The sequence below is a fragment of the Mastigoproctus giganteus genome, chromosome 2 (genome assembly GCF_048544385.1).
Source record: "Mastigoproctus giganteus isolate SK-2022 chromosome 2, ASM4854438v1, whole genome shotgun sequence".
Lineage (NCBI taxonomy): Eukaryota > Metazoa > Arthropoda > Arachnida > Uropygi > Thelyphonidae > Mastigoproctus > Mastigoproctus giganteus.
The window spans coordinates 82,997,075-83,020,957 of NC_143576.1; the positions used below are offsets into that span (position 1 = coordinate 82,997,075).

A 23,883-nucleotide genomic window follows, 5' to 3' on the forward strand; every position below is an offset into this window, starting at 1 on the left:
ATGTCTACAGAAAGGATAGACAGGATAGGAAGGGAGGAGGGGTTATGCTATTAGTTAAAAAACACATAAAATCCAAGGAAGTGAAGCCAGTCGACATCGCTGGACAGTGCAGTGTCGAGTCAGTTTGGTGTGACATAAGCATTGGGAGATCACAATTGAGAGTAGGAGTGTGCTATAGGCCTAATGACTCTGATGAGTATAATAAGAAACTGTTCGGAGAAATAGAGTGGGCCAGTAAATCAGAGAGTCTTATAATGGGGGATTTTAATTTCCCAGATATTGACTGGAATTTGGGGGCTGGTCACTCACACAGTAGCAAGGCTTTTGTGGATTTATTGGATGATTGTTTTCTACATCAGCATGTTCGGGAGGCAACTAGAGGGAGTAATACTCTTGATTTGATTATCAGTAGTGATTCTTCATGCATTAAGAATCTGCAGATAAATGAACCACTTGGTGGCAGTGATCACAGTGTGCTGAAGTGGGAGTTACTCAAAGAGGTAACTACCATTAGGGGTAAAGGGAAGGGGTATTGCTTTCGTAAAGGCGACTACAATGGACTGAGACAGTATTTAAATTCTATACAGTGGGATCAACTGATGATATTGCCAACAGCAAATTCAAAATGGGAAGCATTCAAAGAACTTATCGTGGAAGCTACTAGGCTTTACATACCAACTAAGAAATACTGTTCAAGGTTTAGGCCTAAATGGTTGTCAGATGAACTAATGAGGCATATGGCAGAGAAGAAAAATGCATGGGATACATACAAATTAACACGTGACACGGACGCCTATGATAGATACAAGTTGATCTGTAACCAAGTTACAAAGGAGGTTAGGCAGGCGAAGGCAGATTACGAGAGATCCTTGGCAAGGGATGCGAAGAAAAACAGCAAAGAGTTCTTTACTTATGTAAACTCTAGAAGGAAGGGGATGAATCAGATTGGTCCACTTGAGATCGATGGGTCAACTGTTGATGACCCTGCTCGGGTAGCTAACAAACTAAATGAATATTTTGCATCGACATTCACACATGAGGAGTTATTCAGCGAGGGGAATGCCAGAGGTGTATTCAACTCTAGCAGTAAGCTAGAGAATCTTGTAATAACTGAGAGCAAAGTGGAGGAGAAATTGTTGAAGATAAACACAAGAAAGGCACCTGGGGTGGATGGGATCTATCCAGTTATATTAAAGGAGGCAGCAAAGGAGGTAAGCAAACCCTTAGCCATAATTATGAGAGCTTCCTTGGACTCAGGGGAGGTACCCATTGACTGGAGATGTGCAAATGTGACCCCAATTCACAAAGGGGGATCAAAGGCTGACACAAGTAATTATAGACCTGTGAGTTTAACTTCTGTTCCCGGAAAATTAATGGAGGCACTGGTGAAAGAAGCACTGCAGGATCATCTAGACAAGACTTCAGTTATAGCTAGGACACAGCATGGTTTTGTTAAGGGGAAGTCTTGCCTGACCAATTTGATTGGATACTATGATGCAGTCACAAAAGAACTGGATGCAGGGAATAACTTTGATATTATATACTTGGATCTTAGAAAGACTTTTGATACTGTTGCACATGGAAGACTGCTGCACAAATTGGAGCAGTGTGGCATTGGAGGCAAGTTGCTGCTATGGATAAAGGGGTGGTTGAGGGGGAGAAGACAGAGAGTGGTAATCAATGGACACTGCTCATCGTGGACTAATGTTATTAGTGGAGTCCCTCAGGGTTCAGTATTGGGGCCTTTATTGTTTTCTGTATTTATAAATGATATTGATGATGGTATATCAGGCTTAATGTCCAAGTTTGCAGACGATACGAAGGTTGGCAGGGTTGTCAAGGACACTACTGACACTATGCTGCTGCAACAGGATTTGGAAAGGTTGAGCAGATGGGCTTCGAGGTGGCAAATGAAGTTTAACATTGACAAATGTAAAGTACTACATATGGGTAACAGCAACCCCAGAGCAACGTATCAACTCTGTGGTACTACACTGACAGTGGTAGAGAATGAAAGGGACCTGGGGGTGGTGGTGCAGGCAGATATGAAGTTCTCTGAGCAGTGCAGACGAGCTGCAAGAGTAGCTCATGGTGTATTGTCAATGATATATAGGAATTTTTCTAGCAGGGATAAGGAGGTGATTATTCCCTTGTATAAGGCAATGGTCAGGCCACACCTAGAGTACTGTATACAGGCCTGGAGGCCTCATTTCAGGAAGGATGTAGAGCTGCTGGAACGAGTACAGAGAAGGGCAACTAGATTGGTGAATGGGACAAAGGGGTTCTCTTACGAAGAAAGGCTTAAGTTTTGCAAATTACAGTGTCTGGAAACTAGGCACCAGCGGGGTGATCTGATAGAGGTGTACAAAGCCTTGAATGGTTTGAGCATGCTCAATGCTGATGGGATTCTTCCTCTAGCTCAGAAAAATCACCTGAGAGGGCATAAATTCAAATTGAGGAAAGACAGATGTAGGATAGATGTGCGGAAATTTGCCTTTAGCCAGCGGGTGGTTGGTGGGTGGAACAGACTTCCATCCCTTGTCGTGGAAGTTGATAGCCTGAATAAGTTTAAGGCTCAGCTGGACAGGTATTTCGAACGAACAGAGGGGTGAAGTGGAAGTGGTTATTTTTATTTATTTATGTTACTTAATTTTTTTTTTTTTTTTTTTTTGGCTGATGCTGCATAAGCTTGCTTTCTTGCATCAAATGCCTCTACTAATGCTAATGCTAATATACGGTTTGGCGGGAGGCAATGCTCTGGAGGCTCGTCGTTTGTACCACGAAAGGTTCCCAGAACGAAGATGTCAGGACAGGAAAACGTTTGAAGGTATCCATCGACGCCTTTGTGAACATGGGACCTTTACACCTCGTGCTGCCGACAGAGGACGACCAAGATCTACGACTCGTGAAGTAGAGGAGGAGCTTTTGGATGTTGTGCATGCCACTCCTGGAATCAGCACACGCAGAATAACAATGCAACTGGCTGTTCAACGTTCAACTATTTGGAGAGTGTTGCGAGAACGCCATCTGTATTCTTACCATCTGCAACGGGTACAGGCCTTGTCACCAGCAGATTACTCTGCGCGAGTAATGTTCTGCCAGTGGTTCTTGCAGCAGTGTGGTACAACTCCTCACTTTCCTACCTTAGTGATATTCACAGATGAAGCACAGTTCACACGAGACGAAATCCAAAACTTTCACAATCAGCATGTATGGGCTGAGGAAAACCCACATGCAATTCTTTCATCACATCACCAACAGCGGTTCAGCCTTAACATCTCGGCGGGTGTTTTTGGTGATAAGTTATTTGGGCCCCATGTACTTCCAAACAAACTCACAGGGCAGGAGTACAGAAACTTTCTGGAAAATAACATGCCTGATTTCTTGGACAACACGCCACTGATCATTCGTCAACAAGCCCACTGCATTTACGATGGCGCTCCCGCACATTTCAGCCACGTAGCCCGCAATTACCTGAATCGAAGGTTTCCTGGTCGGTGGATACGCAGAGGTAGACCAATTGCCTGGCCTCCACGCTGAACTGATTTAAACCCACTAGATTTCTTCTTTTGGGGCCACTTAAAGTCATTGGTGTATTCGACTCCAGTAGCTGATGCTGTTAGTTAAGAAACACAAAATCTAAGGAAGTGCATCCAGTTGACATGGGTGGACAGTGCAATGTTGAGTCAGTTTGGTGTGACATGAGAACTCTCCGCAATCGAATTGTGGCAGGTTGTGAGACAATACGAAACATGCCAGGAATTTGGCATCGTCTTCGCGAGTCCATGAGACGTCGATGCGAGGCCTGTATTCAGGCAGAAGGTGGACATTTTGAACAATTACTATAAGGTGATGTGAACAGTTAAGTGTCATAGACAGACCTTCAAAACTCGGAAACCAAGCATTTCCGGAACTATGTTGATATAAAATATTTTTATTGTCTACATATGAGGAACTCATTCCTGAAGTTATGCCGTGTATTTTTGAGACACCCTGTATTGTTGGGATATCAGACTTGGTGTCAAAAAGATATAAACAGTGCAAAATTGGAATTTGGGGGGGGGTATAATGTGTACAGAAAGGATAGAGGGTAGGAAGGGAGGAGGGGTTATGCTGTTAGTTAAGAAACACAAAATCTAAGGAAGTGCATCCAGTTGACATGGGTGGACAGTGCAATGTTGAGTCAGTTTGGTGTGACATGAGCACTTGGAAAGGGAAAATGAGGGTAGGAGTGTTTTATAGGCCAAATGACTCTGATGAGTACAATGAACAATTCCGCAGAGAAATGGAGTGGGCCAGTAAATCAGAATGTCTTGTTATGGGGGATTTTAACTTTCCAGATATTGACTGGAATTTGTGGATTGGTCACTCGCACGCCATCATTTATTGTGAATTTATTGAAGGATTGTTTTCTACAGCAACACGTTCGAGGGGCAACCACAGGGAGTAATACTCATGATCTGATTATCAGCAGTGTTTATTCATGCATTAAGAATTTGCAGATAAAGTGTACCGATGTGGGATTTACTTAAAGACGTAACTACCATCATAGGTAAAGGGAAGGGTTTTTGCTTTTCATAAAGATGATTACAGTGGTATAAGACGATTTTTCAATTCTATACCGTGGGACCAACTGATGATGTTACCCACAGCAAATTCTAAATGGGAAGCATTCAAGGAATTATTCTTGGAAGCTACTAGGCTTTTCATACCAACTAAGAAATACTGTTCAAGGTTTTGAGCCTAAACGATGAAGGAAACTAAAACGTTGAAACGAAAGAAGATGAACTAAAGAAAAAGTGAGTCATGTATTACGTAATGCAACGTAAACTAAAAATGTTATGCCAGGAATATGATGAAGGTGATCGCTTTTTACCAGACTTTTTAATAACAGTAGCACACTGTATACGTGTGCTAAAAAATTTAAAATGCATTTAAAATCTGATACTTTCATTTATTTAAATGCCTGTTTTTATCCATGTGTTGCTTTGTTCTTTTTCTCTTTTCAATAAATATATAATTACAATTGTCTTTTTGTTATTATTAGATATCTGTATAAATCAATTGATTTACGAATTGTTCACATTTTCGAATTTATACTATATAATATTCATAATTTTTAAAAATATGTGAAACAGTTTTGTTAATATCATCACTGTAATAAGAGAATATGAGAAAACAAAAGGAACTATTTATTAACACTTAAATACTAACAGTATACAATCAGTTCACACAAACCACATTATTAACAATAATCACAGTTTAATAATATCAAAATCTTAGATTAAAATTCTCAAAAAAAAAATCATACAAATTTTAATCAAACGTTTAAATATTATAATAATCTTATTCATCTTTGCTTTTTTATTTGCATATGTATCAATCACATCAGTTATTAATTTTTCTAATAACTCATTCGGGCCTTCTATGCTTATCTTCTTGCAATATTAAAATAAAATTTACTATTTTTCGCCGGAATGGGGGAGGAAGAATTTTGTCCCACCGGAGGTAAAACTCAATTCCCCCCTCCCAATTCAACGCTGTGTGACACTAAACAATTTTTCCTTGAAATTATGTTAGATCAAATGGTTATGCATAGTTTTTAGGGGTGGGGGGAAGAAAATCGGATATTTTTTTCCGGGATAAGCAAAATAGGAAACGAAAGGAATATCATCACTATAATAAGAGAATATGAGAAAACAAAAGGAAACATTTATTTATTAACACTTAAATACTAACAGTATAAAATCGGTTCACAAAAATCACATTACTGATGATAATCACAGTTTAATGATATCAAAATCACAGATTAAACTTTGCAAAAAATCATACTTTTATATATAATCTAACATTTAAGTATTATAATAATCTTAATATACTTAAATAAGTATAAGTAGGAAGGTTTTGTCCCCCGGAAATTCGGATTATTCGTCCAACAAAACAGACAAACCGACCAAAGAACGTAAGCAATTTATGAACACATTACACATAGGCAGATGAGGCGTTCTCGGGTAGCTCTAATACGATAGTTCTTTTTTTCTTTTCTTTTTTTTTTTTTTTTTTAACGGTCCGGTGTAGTTTCACATTATCGGACCTTTCATTCTGAGAGACAATAAATGCTGAAGTAAACCTCAAAACGTTTCAAGTTCATGTATGGCCAGTTATTTCACTGAGACAACAGTGAAATTTTTAATTTTATGCATGATGGGGCTCCCCCTTCATTTTGCAAATGATGTCCGTACATGGCTACTAATTAATTCCCAGGACTGTGGAATAGTAGACGTGGTATACATGAATGACCTATCCTCATTTCGGATCTGGCTCCTTGCGATTTTTTTACATGGGGAGGGGGGCAAGGAAGAGGTTTACTGTAAAAACCACCAACTTGGACGAACTAAAAGCAACAATCAACAATGTGCTCAAAGACATTCCAATTAAGTTTTTGAAAGTAGTTTTTGCAGGGGCATATGTGGAATTTTAAAATGTAGTGTCAAAAACCTCAATAAATTTTTAATCATGTAACACAGATTTCATTAAAATTGGTTAAATCATAAAGAAGTTACGATAATTTAAAAATAGGGAGGGACACCCTGTATATTAATTTCAGCGCACTAACTACGGGGAAAAAAGCAATTAATCAAAATTATTCCGCTGTTCTGCGTTTGTAGGATTCATTTCGTTTAATGGAACGTATATTCCACTTTTTTCAAGATAGTGAATAATGGACGCTATTTCATTCTTATGAAATAAAAATGGAAATTTTTATTTCCATTTTATTTTAATCTGTTTCATGATTAAAATAAAATGGAAATAAAAATACACGTCAGAATATACTTGGATTCCCTCACATGCGAGCTGTGCATTGTAACTTTGAGTGAAACACAAAAGTTATTAGAACTACACACACACAAAGCCAAAAGTTGAAATACAGTACAGAAATATGCACAGCTTAGCTCAACTTGGCTTTAGTAACCCTTAAAACGATATGTGCCAAAAAAAAAAAACAATATAAAAAACACAAGGCACGCTTTCCAAAAAATGGAAAGAGGATGACTAAAGAGAAAAAAAAATACATGGCTTACACAGAAAGCAATTGAAAATCGTAAGTATTCCTATTTTTATATACAGTCTCCACTATCCGGTTCTGACTTATATCGAAAATTGGTTCATCATCCATTGAGCAGAGCTAATTTCTCCTTTTCGATTTATGCCTCTGATCAGTAACACTCAATGGAACCTGAACAAACAATGTAAACAAGAGGTGCAACTTTGCCTTTGGGGCTGCCAAAAATCTAAAAAGGTATCTTTAATAATTTTAAGTTATATACTTTGGAGCTTTCTTCTTTAAATAGAAGAACTCCCTGCATTGCGGTCTTTTACGGTACGACTGTTATGCCACTGAGTAGAGAAACAGAAGCAAATTAATTCATATATATCACCCAGTTATCCAGTTCTTCAATTCTAAAGAGGAGATCGGATATCCTCTGCCAACTTTTGATGAAAGAAGCTGCCAATTTTCAAAATGTTGAAAAGACTTTGTACAAAATGGGCGCAAAACATGTGTATTTAATCTATTTCACTAAAGATGAGCAAGGAAGTTTTAGAAGTTAATTTGCAAGCAGAATCTCGTTCTAGGGAGCTCAATTTTTGGGTTTTGTCATAAAGAGTTCTGTCAAAGAGTCAAACTTAAGCATTTTCTATGGCACTTAAGGTTTAACAGTAAATAAATAATAATAAGAATAATATTCCGTTTAGATTTTCGTTCATTTATAAGTGTAACCATGAGAAAAAGAAACTACATAATTGACATGAAAATATATAATTACTATCACATACACTAGTAAAAACATAATTATGGTATTAATATTAAAGGACAGTAATCTCAATTAACTATTTATTTTTTAAATAGTTAATTAAGAATTAAATTTAATTAATTAAATTAAATAATTACAATAAAAATTAAATAAAAAGGAAAATTATATAAAAATTGAACTAATTTAAAGTAAGAAACCAATTTCATTTGCATAGTTTATGTCTTATATGCATAATTAAGTAAGGCACATACACATTTCGGTGGATTTCAGAGACTGCTGGAAGTCATCGGGGAACAAGTAAATACATGGGCTGTGTTAGGAGAGCTAAGAATAAGAATAGATGCATGTATACTTGTGTGTCCACCAATGCTAAGAGTTTGGAAAATAAATTTGATGAATTTGGTCAAAATATCAAAGGCAGATAGTATTGGATTATCAGAGACGACGTGTCACACAGATATAAGGAATGCACAATTTGGAATTTGGAGAGTACAATGTGTACAGAAAGGATAGACTGGATAAAAAGGGAGGAAAGATTATGCTGTTAGTTAAGAAACACATAAAATCTAAGGAAGTGCAGCTAGTTGATATGGGTGGACAGTGCAGTGTTGAGTCAGTTTAGTGTGACATAAACACTGGCAAAGCAAAATTGAGAGTAGGAGTATGTTATAGGCCTAATGACTCGGATGAGTATAATGAACAATTATACAGAGAAATAAGAGTGGCCAGTAAATCAGAATGTCTTATAATGGGGATTTTAATTTCCCAGATATTGACTGGAATTTGTGGATTGATCACTCACGCACTAGCAAGATTTTTTGGATTTACTGGGTGATTGTTTTCTACAGAAGCATGTTCGAGGGACAACTAGAGGAGTAATACTCTTGATCTGATTATCAGTAGTGATTCTTCATGCAATACGAATCTTCAGATAAAGGAACAACTAGTAGGTGGCAGTGATCACAGTGTGCTCATGTGGGATTTACTCAAAGAGGTAAGTAGCATCAGGGGTAAAGGGAAGGGTTTTTGCTTTCGTAAAGATGACTACGGTGGGCTGAGACAGTTTTTAAATTCTATACAGTGGGACCAACTGATGATGTTACCAACAGCAAATTCTAAATGGGAAACATTCAAAGAATTAATCTTGGGAGCTACTAGGCTTTTCATACCAACTAAGAAATACTGTTCAAAGTTTAGGCCTGAATGGATGTCAGATGACCGACCTAATGAGACTCATGGAGGAGAAGAAAAATGCATGGGATACATATAAATTAACAGGTGGCACAGAAGCCTATGGCAGATATAAGGTGGTCTGTAATCAAATCACAAAGGACGTTAAGCAGGCAAAGGCAGATTATGAGAAACTTTGGCAAATGATGCATAGAAAAACAGCAAAGAGTTCTTTACTTATGTAAACTCTAGAAAAAAGGGGATGAATCAGATTGGTTTTCGATGGTTAAACTGTTGATGATCCTGCTCAGGTAGCTAGCAAACTGAATGAGTATTTTGCATCTACATTTACACAGGAAGAATTATTCAGGGATGGAATGCCAGATGTGTATTAAACTCTGGCAGTGAGCTAAATGATTTTGTAATAACTGAGAGCAAAGTGGAGCAGAAACTGTTGAAGATAAAGAAAGGCATCTGGGATCTATCCAGTTATATTAAAGGAGGCAGCAAAGAAAGTAAGCAAACCCTTAGCCATAATTATGAGAGCTTCCTTGGACTCAGAGGAGGTACCCATGGACTGGAGATGTGATGTGCAAATGTGATCCCAATTCACAAAGGAGGATCAAGTGGTAGCACAAGTAATTACAGACCTATTAGTTTAACTTCTGTTCGGGGGAAATTAATGGAGGCACTGGTCAAAGAAGCACTGCAGGATCATCTAGACAAGACTTCAGTTATAGTTCAGACAAAGAATGAGTTTGCTAAGTGGAAGTTCTTGTGCCAAGTGCAAGTTCTTGTGCTAAGTGCCAAGTTCTTGTCTGACCAAATTTGATTGGATACTATGATGTGGTCACAAAGGAATGGATGCAAAGAATAATTTTGATATCATATACTTGGATCTTAGGAAAGCATTTGATACTGTTGCACATGGAAGACTGCTGTACAAATTGGAGCAGTATGGCATAAGGGGAAATTGCTACTATGGATAAAGGGATGGTTGAGTGGGAAAAGGCAGATAGTGGTCATCAATGGACATTGCTCTTCATTGGACTAATATTATTAGTAGAGTTCCCAAGGGTTCAGTGCTGGGGCCATTGTTGTTTTCTGTATTTATTAATGATACTGATAAAGGTATATCAGGCTTAATGTCTAAGTTTGCAGACGACACGAAGGTTGGCAGGGTTGTTAATGACACTAATGACAGTACGCAACTGCAACTGGATCTAAAGAAGTTGAGCAGATGGGCTGAGAAGTGGCAACTGAATTTTAGCATTGACAAATGTAAAGTACTGCATATGGGTAGCAGTAACCTCAGAGTAACTGTGTGGTACTACACTGATGGTGGTACACTGAGGGTAGTCTTCTCCATCGGTGAAGCGTTACTTATTCGAGGTAGTGCAATAACATGGTAACTCGTTGTGAAGGTATTCACAATATGAGATATACTTAAATGATGCCAATTTGTAACTACTTAGTAGTTGGCTACGTATAGACATGATACCACTGCAATATCTTATATGTCAGTTAACTTCTTCGTAACCTAAGGCTATAGCCCTAAACGAATTATAAAAATATTTCTTACCGTAGAATCTACAGTCAGGAATTAAAGAATAAAAATCAAACTTGTCGGAATTATAACTCATAAAATGCAAGCTGTGCCCACTCCATGAAAAGAAGATGCAATAGAATGTAACAGTGATTCAACAAATCAAAACTATGTGAAAACGCTTTTATGTTCAAACGCCCTACTTAGGTTAATACACTAATTAAATTTTAATCATGCATGCCGGCAGGCGCATATCGCGTGATGTTATGTGTGCATCATCCACTTCGATAGAAATGTGGCATTCAGAGCATGAGACAAAGTGCTTAGAAATGTTTGATTAAGTGTTACTTTCGCACCACTTCCAAAATAATTGCCACTGTCAACTGTTATGGAGCTTGCATTCATGCAGCGCTCTCTAGCGTGAAAAAAATATAGCCGCCTTTTAAAATAAAGTATGAGTCTCTCAGAAATGCCGTTGTAGCTGACGCATGCGCGATTGTTTGTCGTCTCACAGAGGACAGAGCAGAAACTAAGAAGCATTCTATTGGGGTTATGATGAACTAATTTTTGGTGTAAAGGCGTTATCAATACAACTGGATAAGTTTATTCCATGTCAGTTCTGTGCTGTCTCTGTGATTTTCAGTACAAGTAATTGGTTCTTGTTAGTTTTGCTGGCAACGCCCTGTGGTGTTGAACCGTTTCCCCGGGCAACGGAGAATGGCTGTAGTAGAACTGAACGAAGCAGTTTCAGCTAGCTGAGGTGTGTTCGTAGTGCACATTAATCTGATGGAAGGATGAAGAACAGCCAAGGTAAGTGTGTACGCAGATTTCTATTCTGAGATAGTCACGTGCTCAAAGCTCAGCAAGTCGCAGCGAGATGAAATGCTGTTATTTCTTATCTCTAGCTTGCACGCCATGTAATAGTCGAATATACATGTGGTATTACAGGGATAAAGATTAGAGCTAAGGCGGCAATACGCATCGTTATAGTGCACAGCTGCAAACCATTATTACAAAAACTCTCTCTTTCTCTCTCTCTCATTTTAATAATGACGCATTTGATTCAACTACCTACAAATCCATTACACAACTGTTAATTCAGAGCACTTCGCTGAGATAATAAGATGTTGAGCTTCAAGACATCCCACAATTATCACGGTTGGAGTCGTCGCAGAACAAGAAACTGAAATACCATCTCGGAAACAAAGGGCATTCCTGTGTAAGAACTCTTCGCAATCGCACTTTTCAAGTCGAAACCAGTAGTCTTTTGGGTTCGGATATTTCCAATAAACACCAAGCCAACTAAGGCCACGAGATGTCAGTATATACTGTCCATAATCTTATGTCTGTGGTTTGTCTGCGTTTTGCAGGATGGAAAACCTATACCTCTGCCAGAAACCGACTACCTTGACCACCATTTTAAAAGCAATCTAGAATTTGTGCCGTCACCGATGGGAATTAAATGCATACCTTTCCAAACCCTGAGTCAAGTGAAGTCGCCATTACACGAACACAGAGTCAGCCCCTTGGAATAGTAAATAAATTTCTTTGGTATAAATTTCTAACACCCATGGCATCCATCAAAAAAGAGACTAGGAGCAGAAGAGGTTATCGTGTGTTTTCAAAGCAAAAAACGGTGTATTTAATCAATCCAGCCAAAGAACTCCAATGTTAAATTACCAACTACCACTCTGATCTTATCTCTGTTGTAATATAATTTCTCATTATTTACATTATGAGCTTAATTTTTGTTTCACAACAATACAGAACGATACTCGCTTACCATCCAGAAGTTATACGTGCTGTATCAAGAAATGATGCATCAAGAGTAGAGATTCCGCGGTTTCCTTATATCAACAATTCTTGGGAGACAACAATTCTGTCGAATGGACTTTTAATGGGTTTAGGCATACACGCAAAACCAATTTCAATTCTTTAAAATGTTCTGATGAATCATCTAAACAGATTTTATACAGGAAAAACAAACCTAATTACCACGATATTCAAATATGATTAGCCTTTCGATAGCCAAAGAAATGCATAATGATAATATTATCCACAAAGTTGGAGAATATTCTACAGAAAATAAAAGTTCCTATAAACATGTGTCAAAATTCTTCATCTCCATGATATTAATCAGAAATTAGAAAAAACAAAAAAGAAACTACAATAAACCTCTGAAAGGAAAACATCTAAAGCAGCAGTTTAAAGTAATTGCCATTTTGTTCGATGCACATTCAGGGCGAAGAATGCGCATTCCGTAGCATGTCTTATTGTTTCAGAACATTTTTAATGGTTTCAGCAGCTTCTAAAACGCGATTTCTCATTTTGTCTTGCGTGACTTCGTGGCAGCTTTATCCGCGCGATGCATCGCTACTACTTGTTTGAAAAAGTGTGGGTTCAATTCCCGTTGGCGACTGGAGGAATTTCTAATAGGCTTCTTAAATCGAGGCTGTAATTTAACTGATCTCAGACGGAAGTTTATAAATTTTTTTTTTTTTTTTTTTTTTTGGTAATTTGTTCTGAGTACATTTACAGTTATGAGCGTACACTTGGGGGCCATTAATACCAATATTTATATATATTTTTAGTTCGTCTTACGTGATAATACATGGGTGATCGTGATGGCAACTGTACAGGGCAGTTCCAACCAAACCATCGGTGATTGTACTCCATATTTAAAAGTCAGAAACATCACAAGAAAGGGATGTGGTATACGCACCATAAAATTTTCTGTTTATACTCCGGGACGACCAAACGGTCAGAGGAGTTCACAAGATAGATAGCATACAAGAAACAGCACCGTATTCAGCAGTCACGGGCTTGAATCCCGGTCACTCAAGGCACGTGTACTTATGCACCCGCGCGCCTGACCACTAGGCTATGGCGGCCTTCATGCATAAACAACATCATCTACAGATTTTCAAGGGTTGTGTCTTCCGATAGTTCCCATAAATTGTTGAAACTGCCATTCCTGAAAGCCTGGTAACTAAAAAATAAAGACCAAATAGGGTTGCCTCCAAATACACCACACCAAACATTAAAGGAAAGGCTACGGTAAAAATGAGTACTGACAACCTAATGTGGATTTTTCATCGGCGCAGCTATGAGTGTTTCAAGAGTTGAAAATTCCATTTCTTGTAAAAATTATTCATCTGTAACAAGAACATGGCTGAGATATTGTTGATCACTTAAAAATGAGCCAGTGGCAAAAGTTTCTGTGTTTATTCGTATTTTGTGGCAATAATTCTAGTAAAAGTATCTGCGAAATGGATACAATTGTTGGTCAATGGTACACATGAAACATTTACGGAACCCGATGATAACCTTCTGGTGTGTGTGTGTGTGTGTGTGTTATGCACCACAGCAACAGAAGCGTCAGTGTGGTGTACTGTATTTGCAATTAATTGTATTCTTTGTTCAATTTGCTGTTTACTGGACGAAAAAGCCAAGTATCAGGGAGGGCAAAAAAAAAAAAAAAAACCTAACGCTCGACAAACTCAGCCACGCTGCGAAAAAAGCCCATAAAAATTCCTCGCGTCGCTGACGGGGCTCAACTGTTATAATTGTCGTCCTGTAGGAGGACGGTGGATTACGACCACTGTGCTATTGCAGGAACCTTGTGGTTGAAAATACTTGTACTTTGCACGAAGTATTTTCTCTTCAACATTTTCAGTTCGTCGAAAAGTCTAAGCGTTTACAATAATGGCATCAGCATACTTCTTTTTATAAGTCGTCTCTCCAAAGCAGCCAATGTTTAATGATTTGCTACTCTTCCGTCGAGTTGGAAATTTTCGATGTATCTGCGAACAGCAGCTAAGGAATTCTTATGAACCTCGCCATAAATTAAAATCATATCAGTTACTTGGCAAAAGTAAACAGATTTGTAGTGTCTCCCACAATATCAGTTTTAACAAATGCCGTACTGGAAACAATGAGGCATTCGTGGGCGAATCTGAAATTGAAGTAATACACCCGTTAACATCCGGGATATGCGGTGGTCATTCCCTGACCTTTCCGTATTTGGTGGTGACGGGCTCGAACCCCGGTCTAATCAAGAAGCGTGTACTAAGCACTGCTGCTCCTTCACACCTGGCTACGGAGGCGCCTACATTCTTCGTGTTGATTATTGGTATATAAGTTACACAGTAATATTTTGATGATATAAATTTCAGCATAAAAATGTTTTGTCGTCTTACACGGTTTTGTAATTTATCATTAATGTTTTATATCTCGGGAATAAAGACTTTTGAGAGAGAGATATGTTTACAGAAACTTTTCGTTTACAGAAAAATTTCGAATCTATTCGTTTCCGATCACCAGCCCATTAAGCATATTCATATTAAAAACACTTTATATTTCACCTTCACTGAAATTAAGTACCTATTAAATACTCGCACGTGGATTAAGTTGGCACAAGCTTATAAAACACTCTATTCTCGGAATTCTGACTGTTTCTATAATTAACTGTTAGTGCCTCTGCCAGAAAGCCGTGACTGTACTGTTTCTTGTTGTGGCGTAGTAGATTAAGCACATCTACTAAACAAGAGGCAATATTTCCACAGCAGTATTTCTCAGCTGATAAGAAGTAATCTCATAATATTATTTACTTTCGCAGATGGTATTCTCCTACAATTTTATTATTCTGTCCCAAGCATATTTAAGTAATGATAGATCATGAGTTCAAGGGATGATTAATGAATTCTCTCCTGTCATTATAATGCCACAACCAACTTTAATATCTAAGTAAGAAAAATATCCAGAAGTGTCTCTAGATTGGCAGCTTTCCAAATTTCAAAATAAAGCAGATAGAATAGATTAATATTTTTAGTTAAACTACATCACACAAAATCAGATACTCTACGGTTCGTTTAATAAACTAAGAATTCGTTTTACTGACATTTCATCTCTGATAGCTAGGGTTGTCATACTGTATCTCCCTAAATCAACCATTGTATGTTCCTCCCGACAACCGTTATCAATAAAAGATCATTATTAATACCACGAAAATATCGTAGCAGTAAAATTAAAATTCATTGCACACACTTTTGTTAAATAAATCAAACGAGTTTCACTGTTCACATAAGGTGCGTTTTTAATCTGCTGCAAAACCTTATCTCTTACTATGTATTTTTCTCATTTTTATGATTTATTCTGTACATCAACGTTTCGAAAAGCACGATCTTCTCTTAAAAAGAAAAGATCTTCCATATATTGGAAATTCGCTACGAAAATAGATAAGCTGTTTGACTCGACAAACACCGAAATTACGATTTTCACAGATGAGTTAATATTTCATATAGAAACTTTGTGTTAACAAGGCCTACAGAACAAAAGTTTTTGCAGATACCTAAGCTATCTTGCTATCTTGCAATTTTAGACCTTCTTTTGCACGAAAACTTTATGCACCACATCAACGGAGTTTCTGACTTCGCATCTGATAATAATAACAATTAATTTCTAATCCATTTTTAAATTTATTAGGTTTAAAATTAAGCATAAATATTAAGCACATTTCATTAAGATTAACTCAATATATTACCACTCTTATACCACATGAAATTAATAATATAATTTATTAAGCTATTTGCCAAAACTACTATACATTAAGGTAACGTTTCAGGTATTTTACTGATACCCATCATCAGACAGTACTGTTGGAGGAACAAAAATAGAAAGGGTTACAAAATTTGATTACAGTTACTAATATATTACATTCACAATTATCCATATTACGATTGCAATTACCAATATTATGAATTTTACAATTACACTTCTCAACGACTTAAACATCAATCCTGAGGCAATTTGTGTTGACAAGGCCTACAAAACAAAAGTTTTTGCAGATACCTAAGCTATCTTGCAATTTTAGACCTTCATTTCTTCATCTTCCTACGTGGCTTCTGTAATTGAGGATGATCTGTGCTCTTCCTGTTCCAGTCAGCTTACAGCATCCTATTGGCATCCCTGCACTCTGCTTGGACAGACGCTGGCTGTATATATTGAGCATTTATGTCGAACATAATCTGTCTTCGCCTTGTATCTTTATCTTTGTATATTTTATATTACCCAATATAGATTTTGTATTGCTATGTTATGGTTTTGTTAACCCTTCAAGCATTTGATTTCTGTCTAGGGATGAATGTAACTTTTACTTTATCTGAATTAAATAAAAAAATTACAATTTGCAAATAAACAATTCTAAGTTTGGATTATTGTTACAACAGAACCAGATATTAAATTAAGTAAATACAAAGAGATTAAATTCTTACCTGCTGACAGACTCCTCTTGCCGATGCTCCCAGAAACCAGATATGCATACAGCTAAGAGGCCTGCCAGCAGTTAAATGAGTATAAGAGTGGTAATATATTGAGTTAATCTTAATGGAAAACTACCACGTAACATCCTTCCCTAACTAAATTAAGCATATTTATTAAGTATAAAACATATTTATGAATATGTTCAAGGGTTTCCTTGTTGTTATCTTAATTCAAAAGTATTGAATCTACCGTAAATCTTGATATTATAATATAGAAGACTTCTTATTATTCTAATAAATCACAAATATTAGGCATACTTTATATATATATATACTTTATTATATTTATAATAAATTACACTATAATTTAGATGGTTGCATATTATATATATCTGTGATTTCAGCAGGGTTTATGCCACTGTGCTAAGTAACGATGTAATTGCTGTTAGGCACAGAAGTAACTATTCAGCTGAAATCCAACTACACAATCTATTAGGTCTAAACGAGACAGATATATTTTAAATGTACATTCATCTAAATTGTAGAGAATAACATATCCGTACAATGGCTAACTGGTTAGCAATAACATTAACGCTAGAACTAACTACAACTAACACTCAATTTTATACGTAACTAAACTTTTAAACTAAATTTTATATGTACAACTAAATTTATAAATTCTTGATAGGATTATCAATAGTATGGTTTTACATATATGGAAATTTTAATTAAAATAACATATTTAAATAAATATATAGTTCCATACAGTAGCAGAATTTTAAAAAAAACTTGACCCTTACTCTTACATAACAATAATAATTTTAACTCTATGTTTAACCCATAAAGAGAAGAAATAGATAATAATAAAATATGGAATATAAAGTGTGAAAATAACATCACTGTGCACAAAAGAGCCACTTCCATTTCTTGAATCAGTAGGTGCTAATGCCTGTGTGGACCGAGTCCGAATGCAAGGTTGCAGAACATTACTGCTAGAGGGATGTCATAATTTCCAGCTAACATCCTGGTGGTAGCTATTTTTACCGCCATTCCATCCCTGCTTCGTCAGCACGCTTTCCTCGTTCAACACACACATACTCTCTCTCTCTCTCTCTCTCTTCAGATCTGCAACGTTGCTATTAGCAACCCCATCATTGTCATTAACGAAGCAAATCATGATACATCGAGAATACCAGTGCACTATCATGCCCTAACTGCGATGCCTGGTCGCCAACTCCCTCAAGGAATGAACAGTGTTAGAAGTATTAATTTATTTGACGCTAGTAAGCAACATTTAGTAACTCCTATTTAGAAGCCCGTTAATGTTTCCATTTCTAGAAATAATCCTTCCCTCTGAGGATTCCAAAATTTACCTTTCTGATCACTAAAAATCGCTTATATTTTACTAAAAATTAAACCGATCTTCAAATGAGAGTCTGCTGCTGCTAATGGATAAAAAATTAAATATTGAATATTGTATGAAGAACTAGTGAGAGAAAAAAAAAAGATAAAGCTGAAAACAGGTTCAGAATTCTGTATACTGTATTGGACTGCATGGAAAGAACTGCATAAAGTTAAATTTTAGAACAGAATGAAAATAGTAATTTACTGCACAAAAATAAAGAATAGATATGTTTCTATCAATCAACAGCATTTAATTTGTTATTATGGATTCTTCTTTTAAATTAGCATTTCAAAAATATGCATTGTGCAACTCAACATATCCAAAGAAAAGAGTACGCAGTAATTAGCTGGGGCACCATAATGCTGGAAAATCATAGTTCTTCTAGTATCCAGAGATACATTTTCTAATAGTCCGGGTAACTCGTTGCATAAGAAGTGTAAGTACGATGCACCCCTGGAAGGAAATAAGGTCCCACGATTTCGTTACCGATTATACCAGCCCACAAGTTCACGCTCCACCTTTCTTGAAAATGCGTTTCAACAGTAACGTGAGGATTTTCAAGTGCCCATCAATGCGTATTATGTATGCTGAAAATACTGCGTAGTGTAAATTTGGACTCATCAGTCCATAAAATTAGTGATAAAAATTGTGGATGAATAACCAATGGCAGAAAGCCATTCGTGGAACAAAATCACGAGCTCTTAGTCCGTGCACTCCGGACATGAAACGGATGCATCCTGTTCTCACGTAGTACGCGAATAATTGTCGACCTGCTAATCTTATGCCGAGAAGAAAGATATCTCGTACTAATACGAGGATTATTATTGACATCCGTCATAATTTCTTCTTCTGTATGATTAGGCAGTTGTCGACGACGTCCGCAATTTTGATGCAGAGAATGGAACGAACCACAGTCGGACAGCGTTTGCTCTACTCTTTGAATTACTCACCTGTCTGGATGATAACGATTGGGATATCTTTCTGTAATAATTTGCTGCAGCAGAAGTTTCCAGCACATGCTCCTAATACAAGGAGCATGTCTGTGTATCTTGCCATATCGATGGGTTGATAGAAACTGATAGTGAATACTGATAAGTAAGATACTAAGATGATAAAAAAATGATGACATTGTATCATAAAAATACGCCAAGTTGTGATATTGTATACAAATAGAAGAGTAAATAGTGGTCGGTATTTAGATCCGCTCAACGATGTCTTAGTCAAGTGCACACGTACTCAACTAATATTTAAAGTCGGTTTTCTCAAAAACGAAGCCTCATATGAAAAAAAATTATTCCGCAATTACGACTTATTTTTTCATGAAGAATCAGCCTCTTGCCGGTTGTACCATGAATTACGGACCACCCTGTATATATTTTCTGTTTTCTGGATGAGAAACCCGAGTTTCCGTGGGGAAGAACAACCATGCCTGAGACCGACTAAATCAGCCATGCTGTGAAAAAGGCCAGTAAAAATTTCTCACGTCATCGACGGGACTCGAACTCAGGTCTTTTCCACCCGTTGTGGGGAGGACAGCGATTCTACCACCTGTACTACCCACGAGAGCTTAAACATCTAAGAAAACGAATGTACAGTGTGTCTATAAATTATTCACCTGATTATGAAGCTCGATTAAAATTTTATTGTAACAGGTATTGTAAAACGGTTTGCTGCAACCCAAAGCAACCCAAAGAATTTCTTATCGGACAACCGTACTTCAGTAAACCTCCAGATGAGCACCTTTGGTAGAACTTACAAAATGTCAAGATGGTAGCCGATTTCATTCCAAGTATTTTGAAGCATCTCTTGAGAAATCATTTGGGAAGTCATTGCTTGTTCAATCCGATCTTTTTAACTAGGTGACAGTGTTAACTTCTTTTTTTTTTTTTTTTTGCATACACCTTGTCCTTTACGTAGCCCCATAAAAATAAATCCATAGGCGTGATATCTGGTTACGAGGAAGCCATGGAAGGGGACTATCCCGACCGACCCATAGGTTAGGAAATTGTTTACTGAAGAAATTGCGCACATGCAAGCCCCAGTGTGATGGTACCGCATCTTGCTGATAGAACACATATATAGGGCTACGTAAAGGACAAGGTGTATGCAAAAAGTTTAACATCTCAGGGTTAAAAGATCGGATTGAACAGGCAGTGACTTCCATATCTCAACAGATGAGTCAAAACACTTAGAAGTAAATCGGCTATCGCCTTGACATTCTACGTGTTACCAAAGGGGTCCATGTGGAAGTTTACTGAAGTACGGTTGTGTGATAAGAAATCCTTTGAGTTGCTTTATTAAGTGCAGCAGACAGTTTTACAATACCTATTACAATAAAATTTTAATCGAGCTTCATAATCAGATAATAATTCATAGACACCTTGTAAAATCAACTGAAATAAACAGAATTAGAAACAAGTTAAATTATGTACTCATGATAATTGGTACATGATTTAAATTATGTACCAAAGTGGGTTCGGACAAAACCCCTTTGGATAAAACCCACTTCATAGAACCCCCTCAATTAAAGTGCAAAGTAGGACAAAACCCCTAGGACAAATAATAATAAAAATTTTAAACCATAATTTTTATTCTTTTTATTTGTGGTTCTTTAAGAATGAACACTTAAAGAACACTTCTCTGAGATGTAAAATATTACATTCATTATATCATAAGCCAGCAATAAGGAAGACATTATAACTATTGCACTGTAGCATACATTAACACTTGCATTTTAAATTTATAGCTCACGGTTTTACAGGAGAACAAAATTATTTACACAATCATAAAAATGAACGTAATAAAAAGAACATCACACCATATCTATGAAAAATCGAACAAATAAAGCACAATACTGAAAATCTCATTAATCGTAAGGTTCATTTTACGTTCATTAAAGTTAATTAATAACTTTCATATTATAATAAGGTAACGTTCATTTTACTTCCACCTGGTGATGTGACCTACGGCATTCAGAAATTCCTCCAAGGGCTTCCTCTCATTCACATAGTCCAGACATAGGTTCTTCAAAAGCTGTTGATACTCTTTTGTGGCACGTTTGACTCGTTTTCTTGGAGGTTCACCACGAGAATCCTTAATCAGGGCTATTGATACAAGAGCCTGACCCTTTCTAATACTTTCAATGGCCTTCCAGATGGTCGGATGGTCATGCCCAAAAAGCCAATGGAAAGCAAGATTCCAACTCTCGCATAGGTTGTTGGTGCGATCCTCCTCATCAGTGGTTGCCTGATGGATATTCTATAACTGTGGTGGAAACAGGGGAGAAATCGTTCTCATGCATACTAGAGGAAGTATTCTGTCATGAAGAGCCGGTGGCTGGATGCGACAAGTGCCGAACACTTAGGTGCTACTGAAATAGTCCATTAGGCTTTCCAGTCCTTCAACAAACTTGGAGGATTTTCTGAATGCTGCAGGTTACAGCATCAGGTGGAAGTAAAATGAACTTTACCTTATTATAATATGAAATTTATTAATTAACCTTAATGAACGTAAAATGAACCTTACGCTCATGAGGTTATCAGTAGTGATTATTCGTGCAGTAAGAATTTACAAATAAAGAAACCACTATGTGGCAGTGATCACAGTGTACTGATGTGGGATTTAGGGGCTCACAACTAGTGAGTATGGGCTTGGCACACCCAGGGTCCTGAGCTGTATATATTAAATTCTTCTCTTTCTTGGTGATTCCTTTCTACTTCTCTCTCTCTCTCAATTTTTTTTTTTTTTAATATATTGTGATTACCATCAGGAGCGGAGCGAAGGGTTATTGCTTCCTGCTGTCCAAGGGGTGGCTCTTCGGCAGAGCAATAAACAGATTTAATAAATAAATAAATAAAGGTGACTATAGTGGTCTCAGACAGTTTTAAATTCTGTACAGAGGGACAAATTTCAAGCGGGATCGTGCAAGCTACTAGGCTTTTTATACCGATTAAGAAATATTGTTCAAGGTTTAGGCCTAAATGGATGTCAGATGAACTAATGAGACTCGTGGCAGAGAAGAAAAATGCATGGCATGTATATAAATTATCAGGTGACACAAACACCTATGACAGATATAAGTTAGTCTGTAATCAAGTCACAAAGGATAGGCAAGCGAAGACTGATTACGAGAAATCCTTGGCAAAGGATGCAAACAAAAACAACAAAGACTTCTTTAGTTATGTAAACTCTAGAAGGAAGGTGATGAATTAGATTGGTCGTTATATAGTGATGGTTCGACTGTTGATGATCCTGCTCATATAGCTGACAAACTGAAGGAGTATTTTTCATCTACATTCACACAAGGAATTCTGTAAGGAAGGGGAGGACAGAAGTATACTAAACTGTAACAGAGCTGATTATCAAATTATTATCGTGAACATTATTATCAAATAATCATGAAGAGAAAGAGAGTTGATTATCAAATTATTATTATTATTATAAATTTTTATTACTACTTGAGAAAATATTTACACTGAAGATGAGGCCCCTCTTCGGATGAAACCCACAGCCATGACCGGTTTGGCAGTAGCGTTAACGCGGCCGAACAACTAAACTTTCTTTCTCTTACGATCCTTCAATTTGCTTATCATTGTTAAAGATTTTCAAAATAATAATAATAACAGCACAGGCGTCTCTTAGTAGTTTCTGAGACAATCTTTAGTAGATGATGATGATGATAATATGATGACCTTTACTGGGAATTGCAAGAAAAATTAATAATAATAATAATATGATTTATATGATTACCTACTTATGATTAAAATTAATATAAATATGAAAGTTTACTAATCGCTCTCATCACTTCTTTATTCCTAAAACAGACTGCATCTGGTGGTAACCTTTTGTTCATTTTCATGGCAGTATGACGACAGGTTATAAAATTACATGAAAATCCAGTCATTAGAATTCGAGTTATTACATGTGGAAGAATGGATGTGCTAAAGCTCATAAGCGCTTACACATTTCCGAATACTCCATAAAAACAATACTAAATATGCAAATAAGGTAACATAAAGTAAAACTAAACTTTCTCTTGCGATCCTTCAATTTGCTTATCATTGTTAAAGATTTTCAAAATAATAATAATAACAGCACAGGCGTCTCTTAGTAGTTTCTGAGACAATATTTAGTAAATGATGATGACAATATGATGACCAGAGGAACCCTTTACTGGGAATTGCAGGAAAAATTAATAATAATAATAAAACCATATTGTTAACAATTTTGCGGACATCACTAAGAAGAAGAACTCTTTATTGCATACAAGAGGCACAAGCCTTCACGGCTACAAGAACTGTATTAGTCTCCAGGAGGATTTAATTTATATTTCATTTATCTTTTGAGTTAGCTTATATTCACGAAAAAAACCTGATGAAGACGAAGGATTCAGCTTCCCCTCATCATCCCACTACCCTGACATGAGGAAGTCTGAGTTCATACAAAGCTGTAGTGAGGTTTCTCAAAAAAAAAATAATAATAATTTATTTAAAATATAATTGGTTAAGAAGAAAAATTGCGAATTAACTGTAATCTAAAATATTTCGAGGACAGGTTTGTTTATAATTGTTGATATTTGACAGAGTAGCTAAGTTAGTTGATCTATCTCAGAATAGAGTTGTATAGTGTAATGAGAAATAACAAAGTCCTGCAAATCTTAAAAACTGACCAAAGAAATACGTATTTTAT

At 36.7% G+C, this 23,883-nt stretch overlaps 1 protein-coding gene and 1 long non-coding RNA gene across 3 annotated transcripts in view; one reads left to right on the plus strand and one right to left on the minus strand.

Moving 5' to 3' along the window:
* The window catches only part of LOC150089371 (uncharacterized), a 200,324-nt gene that overhangs the window by 152,321 nt on the left and 24,120 nt on the right, over nucleotides 1-23,883 (minus strand). The window lies entirely within an intron of this gene.
* The window catches only part of LOC150089374 (uncharacterized), a 117,319-nt gene continuing 104,464 nt past the window's right edge, over nucleotides 11,029-23,883 (plus strand). For both annotated transcript variants that reach the window (XM_090389266.1, XM_090389258.1), the window contains exon 1: nucleotides 11,029-11,340. In XM_090389266.1, the coding sequence (XP_090245392.1) occupies nucleotides 11,325-11,340 (16 nt within the window). In that variant the 5' untranslated portion in view covers nucleotides 11,029-11,324. The remainder of the gene's footprint in view (nucleotides 11,341-23,883) is intronic.